This window comes from Coregonus lavaretus, assembly GCF_964263955.1.
Source record: "Coregonus lavaretus genome assembly, chromosome: 22".
NCBI lineage: Eukaryota > Metazoa > Chordata > Actinopteri > Salmoniformes > Salmonidae > Coregonus > Coregonus lavaretus.
In genome coordinates, this window is record NC_140009.1 from 5,425,283 (window position 1) to 5,443,789 (window position 18,507).

The window sequence follows — 18,507 nt, forward strand, 5'->3', positions numbered from 1 at the left end:
GGGGCCGTGCATTAACATGCTGAAACATGAGGTGATGGCGGCAGATGAATGGCACAACAATGGGCCTCAGGATCTCGTCACGGTATCTCTGTGGATTCAAATTGCATCGATAAAATGCAATTGTGTTCGTTGTCCATAGCTTACGGCTGCCCATACCATAACCCCACCGCTACCATGGGGCACTCTGTTCACAACGTTGACATCAGCAAACCGCTCGCCCACACAACGCCATACACGCTGTCTGCGATCTGCCAGTACAGTTGAAACCGGGATTTATCTGTGAATAGCACACTTCTCCAGCGTGCCAGTGGCCATCGAAGGTGAGCATTTGCCCATTAAAGACGGTTACGACGCTGAACTGCAGTCAGGTCAAGACCCTGGTGAGGACGACGAGCACGCAGATGAGCTTACCTGAGACGGTTTCTGACAGTTTGTGCAGAAGTTCTTCTGTTGTGCAAACCCACAGTTTCATCAGCTGTCCAGGTGGCTGGTCTCAGACGATCCCGCAGGTGAAGAAGCCGGATGTGGAGGTCCTGGGCTGGCGTGGTTACACTTGGTCTGCGATTGTGACGCCAGTTGGACATACTGCCAAATTCTCAAAAACTACATTGGAGGCGGCTTATGGTAGAGAAATGTATGTTCAATTCTCTGGCAACAGCTGTGGTGAACATTCCTGCAGTCGTCATGCCAATTGCACCCTCCCTCAAAACTTGAGACATCTGTGGCATTGTGTTGTGTGACAAAACTGCACATTTTAGAGTGGCCTTTTATTGTCCCCAGCACAAGGTGCACCTGTGTAATGATCATGCTTTTTAATCAGCTTCTTGATATGCCACACCTGCCAGGTAGATGGATTATCTTGGCAAAGTAGAAATGCTCACTAAAAGGGATGTAAACAAATTTGTGCACAGCATTTGAGAGAAATACGCTTTTCGTGTGTATGGAAAAGTTCTGGGATCTTTTTATTTCAGCTCATGAAACATGGGACCAACACTCTACATGTTGTGTTTATATTTTTGTTCAGTATATTTTAAACACTTATTTCCAAAGTGGTCATGGTATTAGGACACAACAGGTAGCGTTAACGCTTATTCTAACCCCATGCAATTGTTGGTTTTCTTCAGCCGGCAGTTAAGTTGATACAAGGATAACTTGGTGGTAATGTGTTATGTAAAATCAGCCTCCTCAAATAAAGGAGAATTATCTTATTCAAAGAGCATCAGTGTGAGGAAGAGAACATTTCAAGAGCGTGAAGTATAGGCATCACATCACATCGCTCCTGATTGCAAGGGCACATGTGTTATGAGAAGGAGAGGAGAAAGCCCCTCTTGCACAACATCACTTTTTAATAAGATAGAAGAAGAAGAAGAAGAAGAAGAAGAAGAAGAAGAATCGTTGATAATATAGAAAAATACAATCATGATGCTCCTATTATAATGATTTCTAATGATGTTGTCATGAAGAGGTTAATACCTCTTTTAATGCCTGTTACTTCTTAACCACATCTCAAAGGACTTGTATAAGTGCTGACCCGGCATTGCACCGTGGTAGCAACACATAACATGAGTGAAGAATTTACATAGACAATTACGTATAGTTTGAAGTGCACCTGCTGCATTACGGCAAAGGAAGCTACCCATCTTTCATGGATCTCACAGTAATGTAACTCATGTTTTCACATTATATCAAGTGAGTTCATAAAGGGAGTGGTATAGAATAATCTCTCATTCAGAATGACTCCTCAGGGCAAAAAGGGTTAATTTATTGGGGCTGTTGCACGCTCCAGGCAGCCTACAGGGTGAGTTGGTGGTGTCGTCTCTGACTGACTATGGCGAGGCTGAGGGAAGAGGAGGGAGGATCCTTCTGGTTGGAGAAGCAACAGATCCTAAACCTTCCCTGAAAAACAACCTCACATCACGTCTCACGCGCCACTCTGCCTGGAGGACGAAATCATCGCAAATTGATGGAATATTCCAAGCGCGTTTATCGGTTTGGTTCATAGGGGTCAACTTTCATGTTAAGGAAACTTGTTGGATTATTGGGGCTCAGATGGATATCGTGACTAAGGTGAGGACCTTGGGTTATCGCTTTTAAGCGGCTCCAATAATTTGACAAAATACACCTAGAAATAGCAGCTCTCTAAATATCGTTTGAAGTCGCGACGAAGGTATCCCTGATTGAACTGTTGAATCATTTAAGCTATTTTCCGCTACAACATTTGCGTATTTATTGACATTAGGCTATAGATAATGTATATTATTCCACAAATATTTGGTGAACAAAAGCCACATGCCTGCCTATCCCAAATTTATAATCCCAAATTTAGAGAGATGTTTTGAGATTGCGAACAGAGTCTTTAGGGAAGTGTAGCCTATAGCAGGTGGTTTTATTCAAGGAAAATCTCTGCCTGTCGCGCACATTGGACTTGTTGAAGCAGAGAAGCAACTGTCCACGGGACGACTAGTTGGATAAATGAGTCGTATCACAAGGACTGACATGAGAACGAACTGTGATACGTCACCGTGTGATTGTTTATTTTGCTTCGGGATATAATAACGGAAAAACACAAACCAACGGAATAACCAACTGTCTCTCCATCTAAATCTATGATCAGCTCGGTGTGTGTCTCGTCTTACCGAGGACGCAAGTCAGGTAACAAACCTCCGTCTAAGACATGTCAGAAGGAAGAAATGATCAGGGGCGAAGACTCGGAAAAAATTGTTATCAATGTTGGTGGCACAAGACACGAAACCTACAAGAGCACACTTAGGACCCTACCAGGGACGCGCCTGGCCTGGTTAGCCGACCCGCCAGAGCCGAACCCAGACAAGGACTCCCTCCCCGTAGGACCCATATCTCCAACTACAAACGAGTTATTTTTCGACAGGCACCCTGGCATATTCGCTTATGTGTTGAACTATTACAGGACTGGCAAGCTTCATTGCCCCGCCGATGTCTGTGGGCCTCTTTTTGAAGAGGAGTTGGCGTTTTGGGGGATAGATGAGACCGACGTGGAGCCGTGTTGCTGGATGACATATCGACAGCACCGAGACGCAGAGGAGGCACTGGACATATTCGAACCACCGGACCCAGATGACACGGACGACGAACTACCCAGACGGTTCGGCATCGAGGACTGCCCGGACAGATCGAGGGGATGCTGCGAAGTTTGGCAACCAAAGATATGGGCTCTCTTTGAGGACCCATACTCATCCAGGGCTGCTAGAGTAAGTGTACCTTTTTTTTTTTTTTTTTGCATAATAAACCATGCTTATAAACCAGGGTCGCTACAATATTATTGTAATTTGTAGGAGTAGGCTTCCTGTTCACAAACTCCCACAGTTAATCATTAGAATAATGCAATGAAATCAACAGGTGTTCTAGAGCTTGTCATTTTCGGCGCCTCGCGCCACCGACAACCAACAGGTGTGTCTGTTCTCACTTGCGTCTGACTGCTGTGGAACACCAAACAACACAAGCCAGTAGCCGGAAAGAATGTGCTGGTGCGGAAATAGCATCATACAAGGATGATGTTGTGTCATTAAGTTCAAAGCCATATTATTTTACTGGGGTCGTTTATAGTGCTTAATTACGCATAGATTATACATATTAAATCCAATTTTATTGGTCACATACACATATTTAGCAAACGTTATTGCGGGTGTAGCGAAATAATACTAATATTTTACCCTCAAGGTTACCGTTAATGACACGAGGATTATATGACTGGAATGCAATCTCTTGCATTATGGACCACTGTATATAAACACGCTAAAGTAAATAATTCAAGTCCAATTCAGATGTTGATGTCTTATAGGCCTATTTTCAAGTTCACTTATGACTGTCCGGCCCTGGCACCTTAGCATAGCAGCCATCAGCAGCATTAATAGTTGTTATCTCTCTGTCATGAATGGTTGTTATAATAATAATATGCCATTTAGCAGACACTTTCATCCAAAGCAACTTACAGTCATGTGGGCATACATTTTTACGAATGGGTGGTCCCGGGGATCGAACCCACTACCCTGGCGTTTACAAGCGCCATGCTCTACCAATTGAGCTACAGTCATGAATGTGTGTCATATGTGATATGCAATGGGTTGTGTTTCATGCTCATCACTTAAAAATATACTCTTATATGTTTTGTAAGTAGGCAGGTTTCCATTGACCCAAGTTTATTTGACAAAAGCAATGTCGCAAAATGTATTATTGGACTTGTGCAATGGAAACCGCAGAGATGGGAGAGATTTGATCCGTTCGAGTGGATTTTTCTTTTGTCTAACTTTCTTTATTACAACAAATGACGATGGAAACTGTGTTTTTCAAATAAATGATGATTGTAGAATACTTTTGAAGGTCCATGGGGCACGTGATGTCATTACATAACTATAAGCTCCACTCCTCATTTAAAGGGTAGGTAGCATGAGTTTTTACTCACCAAAGTAACAACGTGGTCAAAGACTTAAGAACTTAGTTGTTGTCACGATGTGGTTACCTATAACTACAAAAGTAGTTATGTTTTGGGGTTTTGAAATATTTATCAACTTACTTGAGGATATCTTCGAAACTACCCACAAAGCACTATTTCTCAACGTCATATGGAGAATCTGCTCTGCGTTAGCTAGCTCGAGTAATGCCAGCTATGCTAGCATGTCATTACATTCCAGACCGAGCATTGGCAGTGGTGAGCTACATTCCACCAAGCATGAGGAGGTGTGATATTAACAACCAATCATTCATGCTCCGCTGTTCCAGGCAGCTCTGACTTCTCCTCCTCTGGCAGGCTTGCCTCTGGTTCAACATGAAAGTGGACAATCATTCTGGCCTGCTCTAATTGTTTAGTACCTTGTCTGTTCTTTCGTTGCCCTATATTTGTTTTGTCAACCTTTTAGACCTGTTCTCTGTGAAGTAAGCTACCAGAGTTTTTCAACCTTGGCTTAGTGCTCCCTATATCACTTTTGGATTAGCTACCCTCACTGACTCTTACCTCGGCTGATGAAACTGCCTCTCCGTCTGAAGAACCTCTCTTCTTGGCTCTTCCTTGGTAGCTAACTCAGCCACTCGTTACCATGGGATGGGTATCAGCCGTCAATCTGTAAGTCTCCGCTCTCTCTTTAATTTTTATTTGCTTGCTTTGTTTTAGTTGTGTTCTGTGGTTTCCTGCTTGTGCTAGTTATTGTTGCGTTGTTCTCTGGCTTACTACCTACAGTGGAAGTCGGAAGTTTACATACACTTAGTTTGGAGTCATTCAAACTCGTTTTTTAACCACTCCACACATTTCTTGTAAAGAAACTATAGTTTTGGCAAGTCGGTTAGGACTTCTACTTTGTGCATGACACAAGTAATTTTTCCAACAATTGTTTACAGACAGATTCTTTCACTTATAATTCACTGTATCACAATTCCAGTGGGTCAGAAGTTTACATACACTAAGTTGACTGTGCATTTAAACAGCTTGGAAAATTCCAGAAAATGATGTCATGGCGTTAGAAGCTTCTGATAGGCTAATTGACATCATTTGAGTCAATTGGAGGTGTACCTGTGGATGTATTTCAAGGCCTACCTTCAAACTCAGTGGCTCTTTGCTTGACATCATGGGAAAATTAAAAGAAATCAGCCAAGACCTTAGAAAAATATTTGTAGACCTCCACAAGTCTTGTTCATCCTTGGGAGCAATTTCCAAACGCCTGAAGGTACCACGTTCATCTGTACAAACAATAGTAAGCAAGTATAAACACCATGGGACCACACAGCCATCATACCGCTCAGGAAGGAGACGCGTTCTGTCTCCTAGAGATGAGCGTACTTTGGTGTAAAAAGTGCAAATCAATCCCAGAACAACAGCAAAGGACCTTGTGAAGATGCTGGAGGAAACAGGTACAAAAGTATCTATATCCGCAGTAAAACGAGTTCTATATCGACATACAGTGGGGAAAAAAAGTATTTACTCAGCCACCAATTGTGCAAGTTCTTCCACTTAAAAAGATGAGAGAGGCCTGTAATTTTCATCATAGGTACACGTCAACTATGACAGACAAATTGAGCATTTTTTTCTCCAGAAAATCACATTGTAGGATTTTCTATGAATTTATTTGCAAATTATGGTGGAAAATAAGTATTTGGTCACCTACAAACAAGCAAGATTTCTGGCTCTCACAGACCTGTAACTTCTTCTTTAAGAGGCTCCTCTGTCCTCCACTCGTTACCTGTATTAATGGCACCTGTTTGAACTTGTTATCAGTATAAAAGACACCTGTCCACAACCTCAAACAGTCACACTCCAAACTCCACTATGGCCAAGACCAAAGAGCTGTCAAAGGACACCAGAAACAAAATTGTAGACCTGCACCAGGCTGGGAAGACTGAATCTGCAATAGGTAAGCAGCTTGGTTTGAAGAAATCAACAGTAGGAGCAATTATTAGGAAATGGAAGACATACAAGACCACTGATAATCTCCCTCGATCTGGGGCTCCACGCAAGATCTCACCCCGTGGGGTCAAAATGATCACAAGAACGGTGAGCAAAAATCCCAGAACCACACGGGGGGACCTAGTGAATGACCTGCAGAGAGCTGGGACCAAAGTAACAAAGCCTACCATCAGTAACTCACTACGCCGCCAGGGACTCAAATCCTGCAGTGCCAGACGTGTCCCCCTGCTGAAGCCAGTACATGTCCAGGCCCGTCTGAAGTTTGCTAGAGTGCATTTGGATGATCCAAAAGAGGATTGGGAGAATGTCATATGGTCAGATGAAACCAAAATATAACTTTTTGGTAAAAATTCAACTCGTCGTGTTTGGAGGACAAAGAATGCTGAGTTGCATTCAAAGAACACCATTCTTACTGTGAAGCATGGGGGTGGAAACATCATGCTTTGGGGCTGTTTTTCTGCAAAGGGACCAGGACGACTGATCCGTGTAAAGGAAAGAATGAATGGGGCCATGTGTCGTGAGATTTTGAGTGAAAACCTCCTTCCATCAGCAAGGGCATTGAAGATGAAACGTGGCTGGGTCTTTCAGCATGACAATGATCCCAAACACACCGCCCGGGCAACGAAGGAGTGGCTTCGTAAGAAGCATTTCAAGGTCCTGGAGTGGCCTAGCCAGTCTCCAGATCTCAACCCCATAGAAAATCTTTGGAGGGAGTTGAAAGTCTGTGTTGCCCAGCGACAGCCCCAAAACATCACTGCTCTAGAGGAGATCTGCATGGAGGAATGGGCCAAAATACCAGCAACAGTGTGTGAAAACATTGTGAAGACTTACAGAAAACGTTTGACCTGTGTCATTGCCAACAAAGGGTATATAACAAAGTATTGAGAAACTTTTGTTATTGACCAAATACTTATTTTCCACCATAATTTGCAAATAAATTCATAAAAAATCCTACAATGTGATTTTCTGGAATTTTATTTCTCATTTTGTCTGTCATAGTTGACGTGTACCTATGATGAAAATTACAGGCCTCTCTCATCTTTTTAAGTGGGAGAACTTGCACAATTGGTGGCTGACTAAATACTTTTTGCCCCCACTGTACTAATGACCAGCAGCAGCATCAGAGCTCGGAGAAGCCTAGTTACTGTGACTAAACGGTCACGTGGAATTTGACTGCCATGACTCGTGACCGCCGGTGTGGCGGTGTGTCCACATCACCAACAACGTATCATGGTCCAAACACACCAAGACAGTCCTGAAGAGGGCGTGACAACACCTTTTCCCCCTCATGAGACTGAAAAGATTTGGCCTGGGTCCCCAGATCCTCAAAAAGTTATACAGCTGCACCATCGAGAGCATCCTGATGGGTTGCATCAACGCCTGGTATGGCAACTGCTCAGTATCCGACCATAAGGCACTACAGAGGGTACTGCATACGGCCCAGTACATCACTGGGGCCAAGCATCCTGCCACCCAGGACCTCTATACCAGGCGGTGTCAGAGGAAGGCCCAAAAAATTGTCAAAGACTACAGTCACCCAAGTCATAGACTGTTCTCTCTGCTACCGCACGGAATGCGGTACCGGAGCGCCAAGTCTAGGTCCAAAAGGCTCCTTACCAGCTTCTACCCCCAAGCCATAAGACTGCTGAACAATTAATCACATGTCCACCCGGACTATTTACATTGACACCTCCCCCCCTTTGATTTTACCCCTTTGATTTTACACTGCTGCTACTCGCTGTTTATTATCTATGCATAGTCACTTTACCCCAACTACATGTACCAATTACCTCGACTAACCTGTAGCCCCGCACATTGACTCAGTACCGGTACCCCCCTGTATAAAGCCTCGGTATTGTTATTTTATTGTGCTACTTTTTTAGTAATTTTTTTAACTTTAGTTTATTTCGTAAATATTTTCTTAACTCTATGTCTTGAACTGCATTGTTCGTTAAGGGCTTGTAAGTAAGCATTTCACGGTAAGGTCTACACCTGTTGTATTCGGCACAAAATTTGATTTGATTTGGAATACGGTCACCGCAACAGCCGTAGATACAGCCAACTAGCGCAAAAATAATATTGCAATGTTGTCAAAGTGATACGATACGATATATCGTAAAAAATAATATCCCGATATGTAACTGTATACATTTGTTTCCCCCATCACTATTGGATAGCAACATTGCAAGCTGATTTGTAACTTTGAAAATTCATAAAGTATTTGCTTGTAAGTTAAATTGAAACCAGTAGTTGACAAGGTTTGGTTTATTTTGAAGTTATACAGGCAGGTAGCCTAGCGGTGAAGAGCTTTGGGTCAGTAACTGAAAGGTTGCTGGTTTGAATCCCTGAGCTGACTAGGTGCGAAATCTGTCGATGTTCCTTTTAGCAAGGCACTTAACTGTAGTTGCTCTGGATAAGACTGTCTGCTAAATGACTGCTAAATGTACATTTTAAGATATTTATGTCGGCGTTTACATCATAGGGAATAGGCCGGCAGGACGAGGGAATGTCTGAATTGCTTCACCTTGCTTTTCTGGTTGGCTGGCAAGCTTCACCATCCAATTAGTTCAGGTCAACAGGAGTGCAAGTGTCACCATGACACGGACCGTGGCAATACGTTGGCACATGAGGAATATTAGAATATGGCAAATATGAGTAAATTATTGCTTTCTATCCCTGCTGTCTTTCTGAGACATGAAACAGATAGGTGGGAGGACATACAGTCTGTCACCAATTTATTAATGCTCAATTTGCCTAAATGGGTAATATAACACTTTAACCAATACATATTTTTTAACAATGTAGGTTTTATTTTATTTTATTTTTTAGGTGTGACGTCATTACTTCCGGCTGTTTTTATTATAATAATAATAATAATATGCCATTTAGCAGACGCTTTTATCCAAAGCGACTTACAGTCATGCGTGCATACATTTTTGTGTATGGGTGGTCCCGGGGATCGAACCCACTACCTTGGCGTTACAAGCGCCGTGCTCTACCAGCTCTCTCAGCTGTAGCTGAGCCTTTAGAGGACACAAGATATTTCAATGGAAACGCACCCTAGCAGGAAATTGTCGCGTCTATTTTCTATGTAAACTTTATAAATGTCGCCAAAAAAAAATCACTGGACAAGTAAATGGAAACATAGCTACTAGTGATTTGATGATAACACTTTCGAATGAGAACATCACTTCAATACAATATAACATTTGGGAGCCTAGAATTAGGAATTATTTACCTTTGATTATGCCACAACAGTTACATGTCATTAATTAACGAAATCATACTGTATCATTTATAGCCTATAATATATTCCTTGGTAGACTATAATTTGTAGAATTTACCTTGGATTATGCGACTACTGTGACCTATATAATAATGTTAATAAGAACCACAAAAGCTGGTATTTTGTGTGTAAATTCACTTTGGATCATCAGTGTAATAATTAATGTAAATATTTCCTGCCAGTTGAGATGATCTTCGATTTCCAGCTAAGTATTTCCCAGAGGACGTTACATTATGAGGCAGAGGCGTGAGAGAGGAGAGTTCCACAGTTAATGGCTAGCATCTAGCCGCTAATGGCTTCTCAACCAATACTGCAGAGAGAGAGAGAGAGAGAGAGAGAGAGAGAGAGAGAGAGAGAGAGAGAGAGAGAGAGAGAGAGAGAGAGAGAGAGAGAGAGAGAGAGAGAGAGAGAGAGAGAGAGAGAGAGAGAGAGAGAGAGAGAGAGAGAGAGAGAGAGAGAGAGAGAGAGAGAGAGAGAGAGAGAGAGAGAGAGAGAGAGAGAGAGAGAGAGAGAGAGAGAGATGGATGTAGAGAAAGAGAGATGGAGAGAGAGAGACAAACAGACAGAGAGAGACAAGAGAGATGAGCTAGAGAGAGACAGATGGAAAGAGAGAGAGAGAGGGATGTAGAGAAAGAGAGAGAGATGTAGAGAAAGAGAGATGGAGAGAAAGAGATAGCTTATTGAGGCAAATGTGAAGGCAGGTATCAAGTTACATTATACACTATACCAGCAGCTGCCTCATGAATGGGAGGCAAGGCCAGGTTGCTGTGTATATTGTGTTCAAGTGCATTCATAATTTGATGGACCTATGATTGCATTTCATTCAAGGAGAATGCATTGCTAGCCCAAGGCTTTCAATCATGTCTAAAGATTAGTGTTAACTGTCCAATTTAGCCTATAATGCCTTGGTGGAAAGGAGCACAGTTTGCTTCTAAAGCTGCCATCCCAGTCTTCTCTTCTCATCTCTATATAGAAACAGGATATTTTCCATTCATATATTAAGTCAAAATGCCACATTGTCCTGTTGTACCAGAAAGCTTAGTTCCTCCTGGCACATACAGTCTGTCACAGTGCAGTGCAGAGAGCAGGCAGACATCACAGTGGCTGGCGACCGCATGTCTTGTCTGCTGTCACAGCTGAGCCACTGGCTTTGTGTGTGTGATGTGTGTGTGTGTGGTGTGGTGTGTGTGTGGTGTGGTGTGTGTGTGGTGTGGTGTGGTGTGTGTGTGTGTGTGTGTGTGGTGTGGTGTGTGTGGTGTGTGTGGTGTGTGTGGTGTGGTGTGTGTGTGGTGTGGTGTGTGGTGTGTGTGGTGTGGTGTGTGTGTGTGGTGTGTGTGTGTGTGTGTGGTGTGGTGTGTGTGTGTGTGTGGTGTGGTGTGGTGTGTGTGTGGTGTGGTGTGGTGTGTGTGTGTGTGTGTGGTGTGTACTGTGTGTGTGGTGTGGTGTGGTGTGTGTGTGGTGTGGTGTGTGTGGTGTGTACTGTGTGCAGGGGTTGGAACCGGTTCAGGGAGCCACATTTTCGAGGTACGGAATCAGAACTGGGAATGGAAGTTTCACATTGGATTTATTAACTACAAAAAGCTTGTTAGCTAGCTAGCTCTGGTCTAATGTTTAAGCCAACTCTAAAGTTCAAAGACATTAACAGTTCCTTCATAGAAGCTGCTCCTCCGTAGGTAGAATTCTGTGGGCCTAATTCAGATAATGCATGTCATAACAAGATGCCCAACGCTTCAAGCCAAGCCTCCTCCTCAACCCTCTCTCGCTCGCTCCCTACCCGCAAAATTTCAGTCGTGTCTCGCGCCCTACACTTTCCTGTCCAATGCATGTAAAAAACTATAGCTTGCCTGCTCTATAGCAAGCTGCTCTATCCGCACTGATTGCTGAAGTAATTTAATGTTGAGCTAAATGTAAAAAAAAATATTTTAAAAGGAACAGAAAGGAACGATATAACCCGTAACTTTTTTTTGGGTTCAAACCGGTTCAGAACTTTATTTTGCTGGTCGGAACAGTGGAATGGAACCCAAAAAAGAATGGTTCTGTTCAGAACGAAACATTTGGAAAATAATTTTGTTTCCAACCTCTGATTGTGTGTGTGTGTGTACCTAAAGCTGTCCTCACATTGGCTACTAGTTAATCAATTTGTCTTCCACCAGCCGATTGTTTGTCTTTGTCTAATGAATCAAGATGGAGGGCTTTGTGGAACGGTGTGACAGACAGAGAGAGAGAGAGCAGGCATGAGGGGAAGTCACCTCGGAGTAAGTGATGAGTATTAGAGTGGGGGGGGGGGGGGGGTATTAGAGTGTGTGTGGGGGGGGGGTTCACTCCTGAGTGGCGCAGTGGTATAACTGTGCCACTAGAGATCCTGGTTCGAATCCAGGCTCTGTTGCAGCCGGCCGCGACCGGGAGACTCATGGGCGGCGCACAATTGGCCCAGCGTCGTCCAGGGTAGGGGAGGGAATGGCCGGCAGGGATGTAGCTCAGTTGATAGAGCATGGCGTTTGCAACACCAGGGTTGTGGGTTCGATTCCCACGGGGGGCCAGTATAAAAAAATATGTATTCACTAACTGTAAGTCGCTCTGGATAAGAGCGTCTGCTAAATGACTAAAATGTAAATGTAAAATCTACCTGTTGGTAGGTTTATAACCACGTGTTGTTCAGTATAATGGAGAACATAGTCAAATGGTTATTTTCCCCAACAATGTTAACTCACGGACACCATCCCACTTCTGACACCAATGTAACGAACAGAGACAGTACAACCAACACCCTTTGAGGGTCACGAACCTGGGTCTGTCAGCCCATACGCAAACTGCTCCAATAGAGTTTAACCTACTTGGGGGAGCCTACCCAGGCAGGGGTCGGTACAATATTAATGCATGCTCACTGTGAACATGTCTACATTATGTCCACCGCACATAGGAGGACGACCATCTTGTTATTTCCTTTATAGCCTCTGTATTCCCAGAGAGCTCCTTGGTCTGCGGCTGAACCCCACCCAGGTAATGTGATTTCAGGCTGGTCCCGGATCTGTTTGTGTGGTACAGCCAACTCCTATGGTCGTTAATGTGATGTTAAAGAGCAGATAGAGGCAAAGACAATTATATCCATCATCACAGGACAGACAGGAGCAATACATTCCATCTACCTCCATAACAGCTGGGCGTAGAGACAGTAGCATTGCATACAATCTTTACCATCTCTGACTGGGCGTAGGGACAGTAGCATAGCATACAATCTTTACCATCTCTGACTGGGCGTAGAGACCGTAGCATAGCATACAATCTTTACCATCTCTGACTGGGCGTAGAGACAGTAGCATAGCATACAATCTTTACCATCTCTGACTGGGCGTAGAGACAGTAGCATAGCATACAATCTTTACCATCTCTGACTGGGCGTAGAGACAGTAGCATAGCATACAATCTTTACCATCTCTGACTGGGCGTAGGGACAGTAGCATAGCATACATCTTTACCATCTCTGACTGGACATAGAGACAGTAGCATAGCATACATCTTTACCATCTCTGACTGGGCGTAGGGACAGTAGCATAGCATACATCTTTACCATCTCTGACTGGACATAGAGACAGTAGCATAGCATACAATCTTTACCATCTCTGACTGGGCGTAGAGACAGTAGCATAGCATACAATCTTTACCATCTCTGACTGGGCGTAGAGACAGTAGCATAGCATACAATCTTTACCATCTCTGACTGGGCGTAGAGACAGTAGCATAGCATACAATCTTTACCATCTCTGACTGGACATAGAGACAGTAGCATAGCATCAGGGTTTCCGTTAGCCGGTAATAGCCTAAAAAAAAATCCCATTGCGAAATAATGCTTTTTAGCCTATTCATTAATGGAAATACCAGTTGATGGAAATACATTTGACTGGTCATGCTTATCGGTCTACAGGTCAATTAGCATAATTGAATGGAATTAAATTGGCGCGTGTGTAGCCTACAGTATATTAGTTATGGATCGTATTTATCACACGCTTACAGCATACAGATACAGAGGCTTTGAGCGGGAAAAATCTGTCAGACAGCGCGAGAGCTGCTGCTAAAAGAGCCACATTTTCTCCTCTCCTCCTGACTGCAGGTGCTGCCAAATAGATTGAATAGAACAGACGTCCCCCATTTCAAGGTAATGATGGTATAATGGGTGGACTCCCGTAGGAGCAAAGCAGGAAGTAGAAGCAGGAAGTTGTACCCATCGATATGTGCTGTGATTTTGTTTATTCAATTGACATTACAAAAAAAATACATTCCATTGCATGAGCCACATCAGTTAATCATTTGAATAAACAGTGTACATTATCAGGCAGCCGTTGCGAGTGTACCCATGAGTTTACCAGTCAAATTGCCAGGGTTAAGTCGTCCGCATACATAGGCTTGGTTTGCTCCCTAGCAGAACTCGGCTAGGCGAAGTGAACATCTGTGCTAGGATACTCCTTTAAAATACCTTCGCTTGAAAAAACGAGACAAAAGCGGCAACATTACTGTTTGTCCCTCTTGAAACGCCGTAGCCAGTACACTTCCTCAAAATAGTCTGAATTAATCTAAGATAACTCAAGAAATTTATTTTATTTCACCTTTATTTAACTAGGTAAGCCAGTTGAGAACAAGTTCTCATTTACAACTGCGACCTGGCCAAGATAAAGCAAAGCAGTGCGATAAAAACAACAACACAGAGTTACATATGGGGTAAAAAAAACATAAGGTCATAAAATACAACAGAAAATATATATACAGTGTGTGCAAATGTAGCAAGTTATAGAGGTAAGGCAATAAATAGGCTATAGTGCAAAATAATTACAATTAGTATTATTAATTTAGCATTAATTTAGAAGTTTTTGCTGAGGAGGTCTTAATCACGCAATTTTACATCTAACTAAGATGTTTGGTGCAGTATTTCTTAAGTGAAAAAATGTGCATGAAAACTAGTTGTCTGTCGTTGAACAAACACTTAATTGAAGAATCCTTACTGTTGACCAATCTCCGATGAAGTGGCATAGAGTTCGGCTACCGAACTTCGACAAGCTTCAAGAAAAAATTGTGTGCGCTCGAACAGCCGAAAAAACTCTGCCGAACACCAAAATGAAAAACAAATTATCACAAAATGCTGTCATAATATATGCGTGAACTGTTTTGACTGGGAAGCATATGGTAAGCTTTAGAGGTTCCAAGCCCATTCATTCTATTTCTATGTGCTGCTGCATTGTGGGGGTCGTTGCCTAGGCGTTAGCTACAAGAAATGTTAATGTTACATTTGTCATACGCTCTTATTTAGAGCGACTTACAGTGGTGAGAGCATACATTTTTTTCAGTCAAGTGGAGTGGTCCTCTGTAGCTCAGCTGGTAGAGCATGGCGCTTGTAACGCCAAGGTAGTGGGTTCGATCCCCGGGACTACCCATACACAAAAAAAATGTATGCACGCATGACTGTAAGTCGCTTTGGATAAAAGCGTCTGCTAAATGGCATATTATATTATATTATTATTATAAAACAAGGTTGTCCATTATCAGCATATCTATTTATTATGGCCATCGAAATGTTAGCTATTAAAATCAGATCCAACAATAATATCAAGGGATTAGAAATCCAGGGCTTAAAAACAAAGGTGTCATTGTACACTGATGATTCATGTTTTCTTTTAAATCCACAACTTTAATCCCCCCACAGCCTCATAGAGGATCTAGATACATTTTCTAACCACTCTGGATTACAACCAAATTATGATAAATGTACTATATTACGTTTGGATCACTAAAAAATAAAAATGTTACATTACCATGTAGTTTACCAATAAAATGGTCTGATGGTGATGTGGATATACTCAGAATACATATCCCAAATGAAATAAATGATCTCACTCCAATACATTTTGATAGAAAGTTAGAAAAAATAGATAAGATCTTGCTACCATGGAAAGATAAATACCTGTTAATTTGTGGAAAAATCACCCTGATTAACTCTTTAGTATTATCCCAGTTTACCTATTTGCTTATGGTCTTGCCTACGCCTAGCGAACAGTTTTAAAAATTATATGAGAAAAAAATATTCAATTTTATTTGGAACGGCAAGCCAGACAAAATTAAACGGGCCGATTTATATAATAAATATGAATTCGGAGGACAGAAATGATTAAATATTAAAGCATTAGACCTATCACTAAAAGCTTCAGTCATACAAAAGTTATACTTCAATCCGAACTGGTTCTCTAGCAAATTAGTAAGATTGTCTCACCCAATGTTCAAGAATGGCCTTTTTCCCTTTATTCAGATTACAACCTCTCTCTTTCAGTTATTTGAAAAGGAAATAATCTCCCAAATATCACTATTTCTAAAACAAGCCATAGAAAGTTGGTTGCAATTTCAATTTAATCCTCCAGAAATGACAGAACAAATAACGCAACAAATATTGTGGTTAAACTCAAATATACTAATTGATAAAAAAAACATTATTTTTTTACAAAATGTTTTAAAAAGGTATAATCTTTGTAAATGATATCACAGGTAGGACTGGTGGAGTTATGTCGCACATGCAGCTAACAAAAACATATGGAAATGTCTGCTCTACCCAAAATTACAACCAAATAATTGCAGCATTACCGCAAAAATGGAAGAGGAAAGTGGAAGGGTGAAAAAGTAAGGAACTTGTCTGTCGGCCTTGCATTAAAGAACATAACTGGTTAAAGAAAATTGTGATAAATAAAAAAGTATACCAGTTTCATTTAAGGACCAAAGGATTGACAGCCGTCCCATATAGATTGCAAAATAGTTGGGAAGAGATTTTTGAGGTACCGATTCCATGGCATAGTGTTTATGAACTGATACGCAAAACGATGCCGGATTCAAAACTTAGAATTTTTCAATTTTCAATGATTATATAAAATTCTTGCTACCAATAGAATGTTATTTATATGGGGGATACAATCTTCCCAGCTCTGCAGATTTTGCTGCGAAGAGACAGAATCATTAGATCATTTGTTTTGGTACTGTCCAATTGTAGCTTGTTTTTGGACACAGGTCCAGAAATGGCTAAAGGATTGGAATATTTACCTGGAGCTAACCCTGCAGATAGCACTACTGGGTGATCTGAAAAGTCATAGTCAAACAATCAATAATATAATAATACTTTTAGCAAAAATGTTTATTTTCAATTTACAATCTGTAGAAAGAATGAGAATAGAAGGGTTCAGAACTTTTGTAAAACATCACAGTACAGTTGAAAAATATATGGCAAATAGAAATCCAATATGGATGGTGTTAAGAGATAGATGGGAGGTGTTGAATGGAGTTGAAGGATGGGACTAATAACAACTAACAAAAACTAATAACAACAAGATAACTAATGTAAAGCATACTGTGTCCATAATAAGTATATAGGTTATAGGTTGAGAGCTTTTGTGAAAGAGCACAGTTAGAAAGATATGGCATATAGAAGCAAACCGGATGGACATCATGAGAATGATCGTTGAGGTTGAGGGTAGAGGAGGTTCAGGCGAAAAAACAAACAAAATAGAATTATTGTAAAATTGACTGTGTCCATAAAATGTATATAGTATGTGTAAGCTGGAAGTAGAGGCCTAAGCGTTGTTGTTCACTAGTTTACTCCAATTAGGGAAGGGGTGGTGGTGTTGGAAAGTAATAAAGGGAAATATATATTTTTTAAAGGATATGTATATACAGTGGGGGAAAAAAGTATTTAGTCAGCCACCAATTGTGCAAGTTCTCCCACTTAAAAAGATGGGAGAGGCCTGTAATTTTCATCATAGGTACACGTCAACTATGACAATTGAGAATTTTTTTTCCAGAAAATCACATTGTAGAATTGATTGATGAATTTTTAATGCATTTATTTGCAAATTATGGTGGAAAATAAGTATTTGGTCACCTACAAACAAGCAAGATTTCTGGCTCTCACAGACCTGTAACTTATTCTTTAAGAGGCTCCTCTGTCCTCCACTCGTTACCTGTATTAATGGCACCTGTTTGAACTTGTTATCAGTATAAAAGACACCTGTCCACAACCTCAAACAGTCACACTCCAAACTCCACTATGGCCAAGACCAAAGAGCTGTCAAAGGACACCAGAAACAAAATTGTAGACCTGCACCAGGCTGGGAAGACTGAATCTGCAATAGGAAAGCAGCTTGGTTTGAAGAAATCAACTGTGGGAGCAATTATTAGGAAATGGAAGACATACAAGACCACTGATAATCTCCCTCGATCTGGGGCTCCACGCAAGATCTCACCCCGTGGGGTCAAAATGATCACAAGAACGGTGAGCAAAAATCCCAGAACCACACGGGGGGACCTAGTGAATGACCTGCAGAGAGCTGGGACCAAAGTAACAAAGCCTACCATCAGTAACACACTACGCCGCCAGGGACTCAAATCCTGCAGTACCAGACGTGTCCCCCTGCTTAAGCCAGTACATGTCCAGGCCCGTCTGAAGTTTGCTAGAGTGCATTTGGATGATCCAGAAGAGGATTGGGAGAATGTCATATGGTCAGATGAAACCAAAATATAACTTTTTGTTTGGAGGACAAAGAATGCTGAGTTGCATCCAAAGAACACCATACCTACTGTGAAGCATGGGGGTGGAAACATCATGCTTTGGGGCTGTTTTTCTGCAAAGGGACCAGGACGACTGATCCGTGTAAAGGAAAGAATGAATGGGGCCATGTATCGTGAGATTTTGAGTGAAAACCTCCTTCCATCAGCAAGAGCATTGAAGATGAAACGTGGCTGGGTCTTTCAGCATGACAATGATCCC

At 41.9% G+C, this 18,507-nt stretch overlaps 2 protein-coding genes across 3 annotated transcripts in view; one reads left to right on the forward strand and one right to left on the reverse strand.

The window, feature by feature from the left end:
• The window catches only part of LOC311149472 (uncharacterized protein), a gene marked incomplete at both ends in the record, with an annotated part of 790,865 nt that overhangs the window by 594,262 nt on the left and 178,096 nt on the right, over positions 1-18,507 (reverse strand). The window lies entirely within an intron of this gene.
• kcnc4 (potassium voltage-gated channel, Shaw-related subfamily, member 4) overlaps positions 2,607-18,507 on the forward strand; it is a gene marked incomplete at both ends in the record, with an annotated part of 67,912 nt that continues 52,011 nt past the window's right edge. For both annotated transcript variants that reach the window (XM_084187190.1, XM_084187191.1), the window contains one exon: positions 2,607-3,227. In XM_084187190.1, the coding sequence (XP_084043316.1) occupies positions 2,607-3,227 (621 nt within the window). The remainder of the gene's footprint in view (positions 3,228-18,507) is intronic.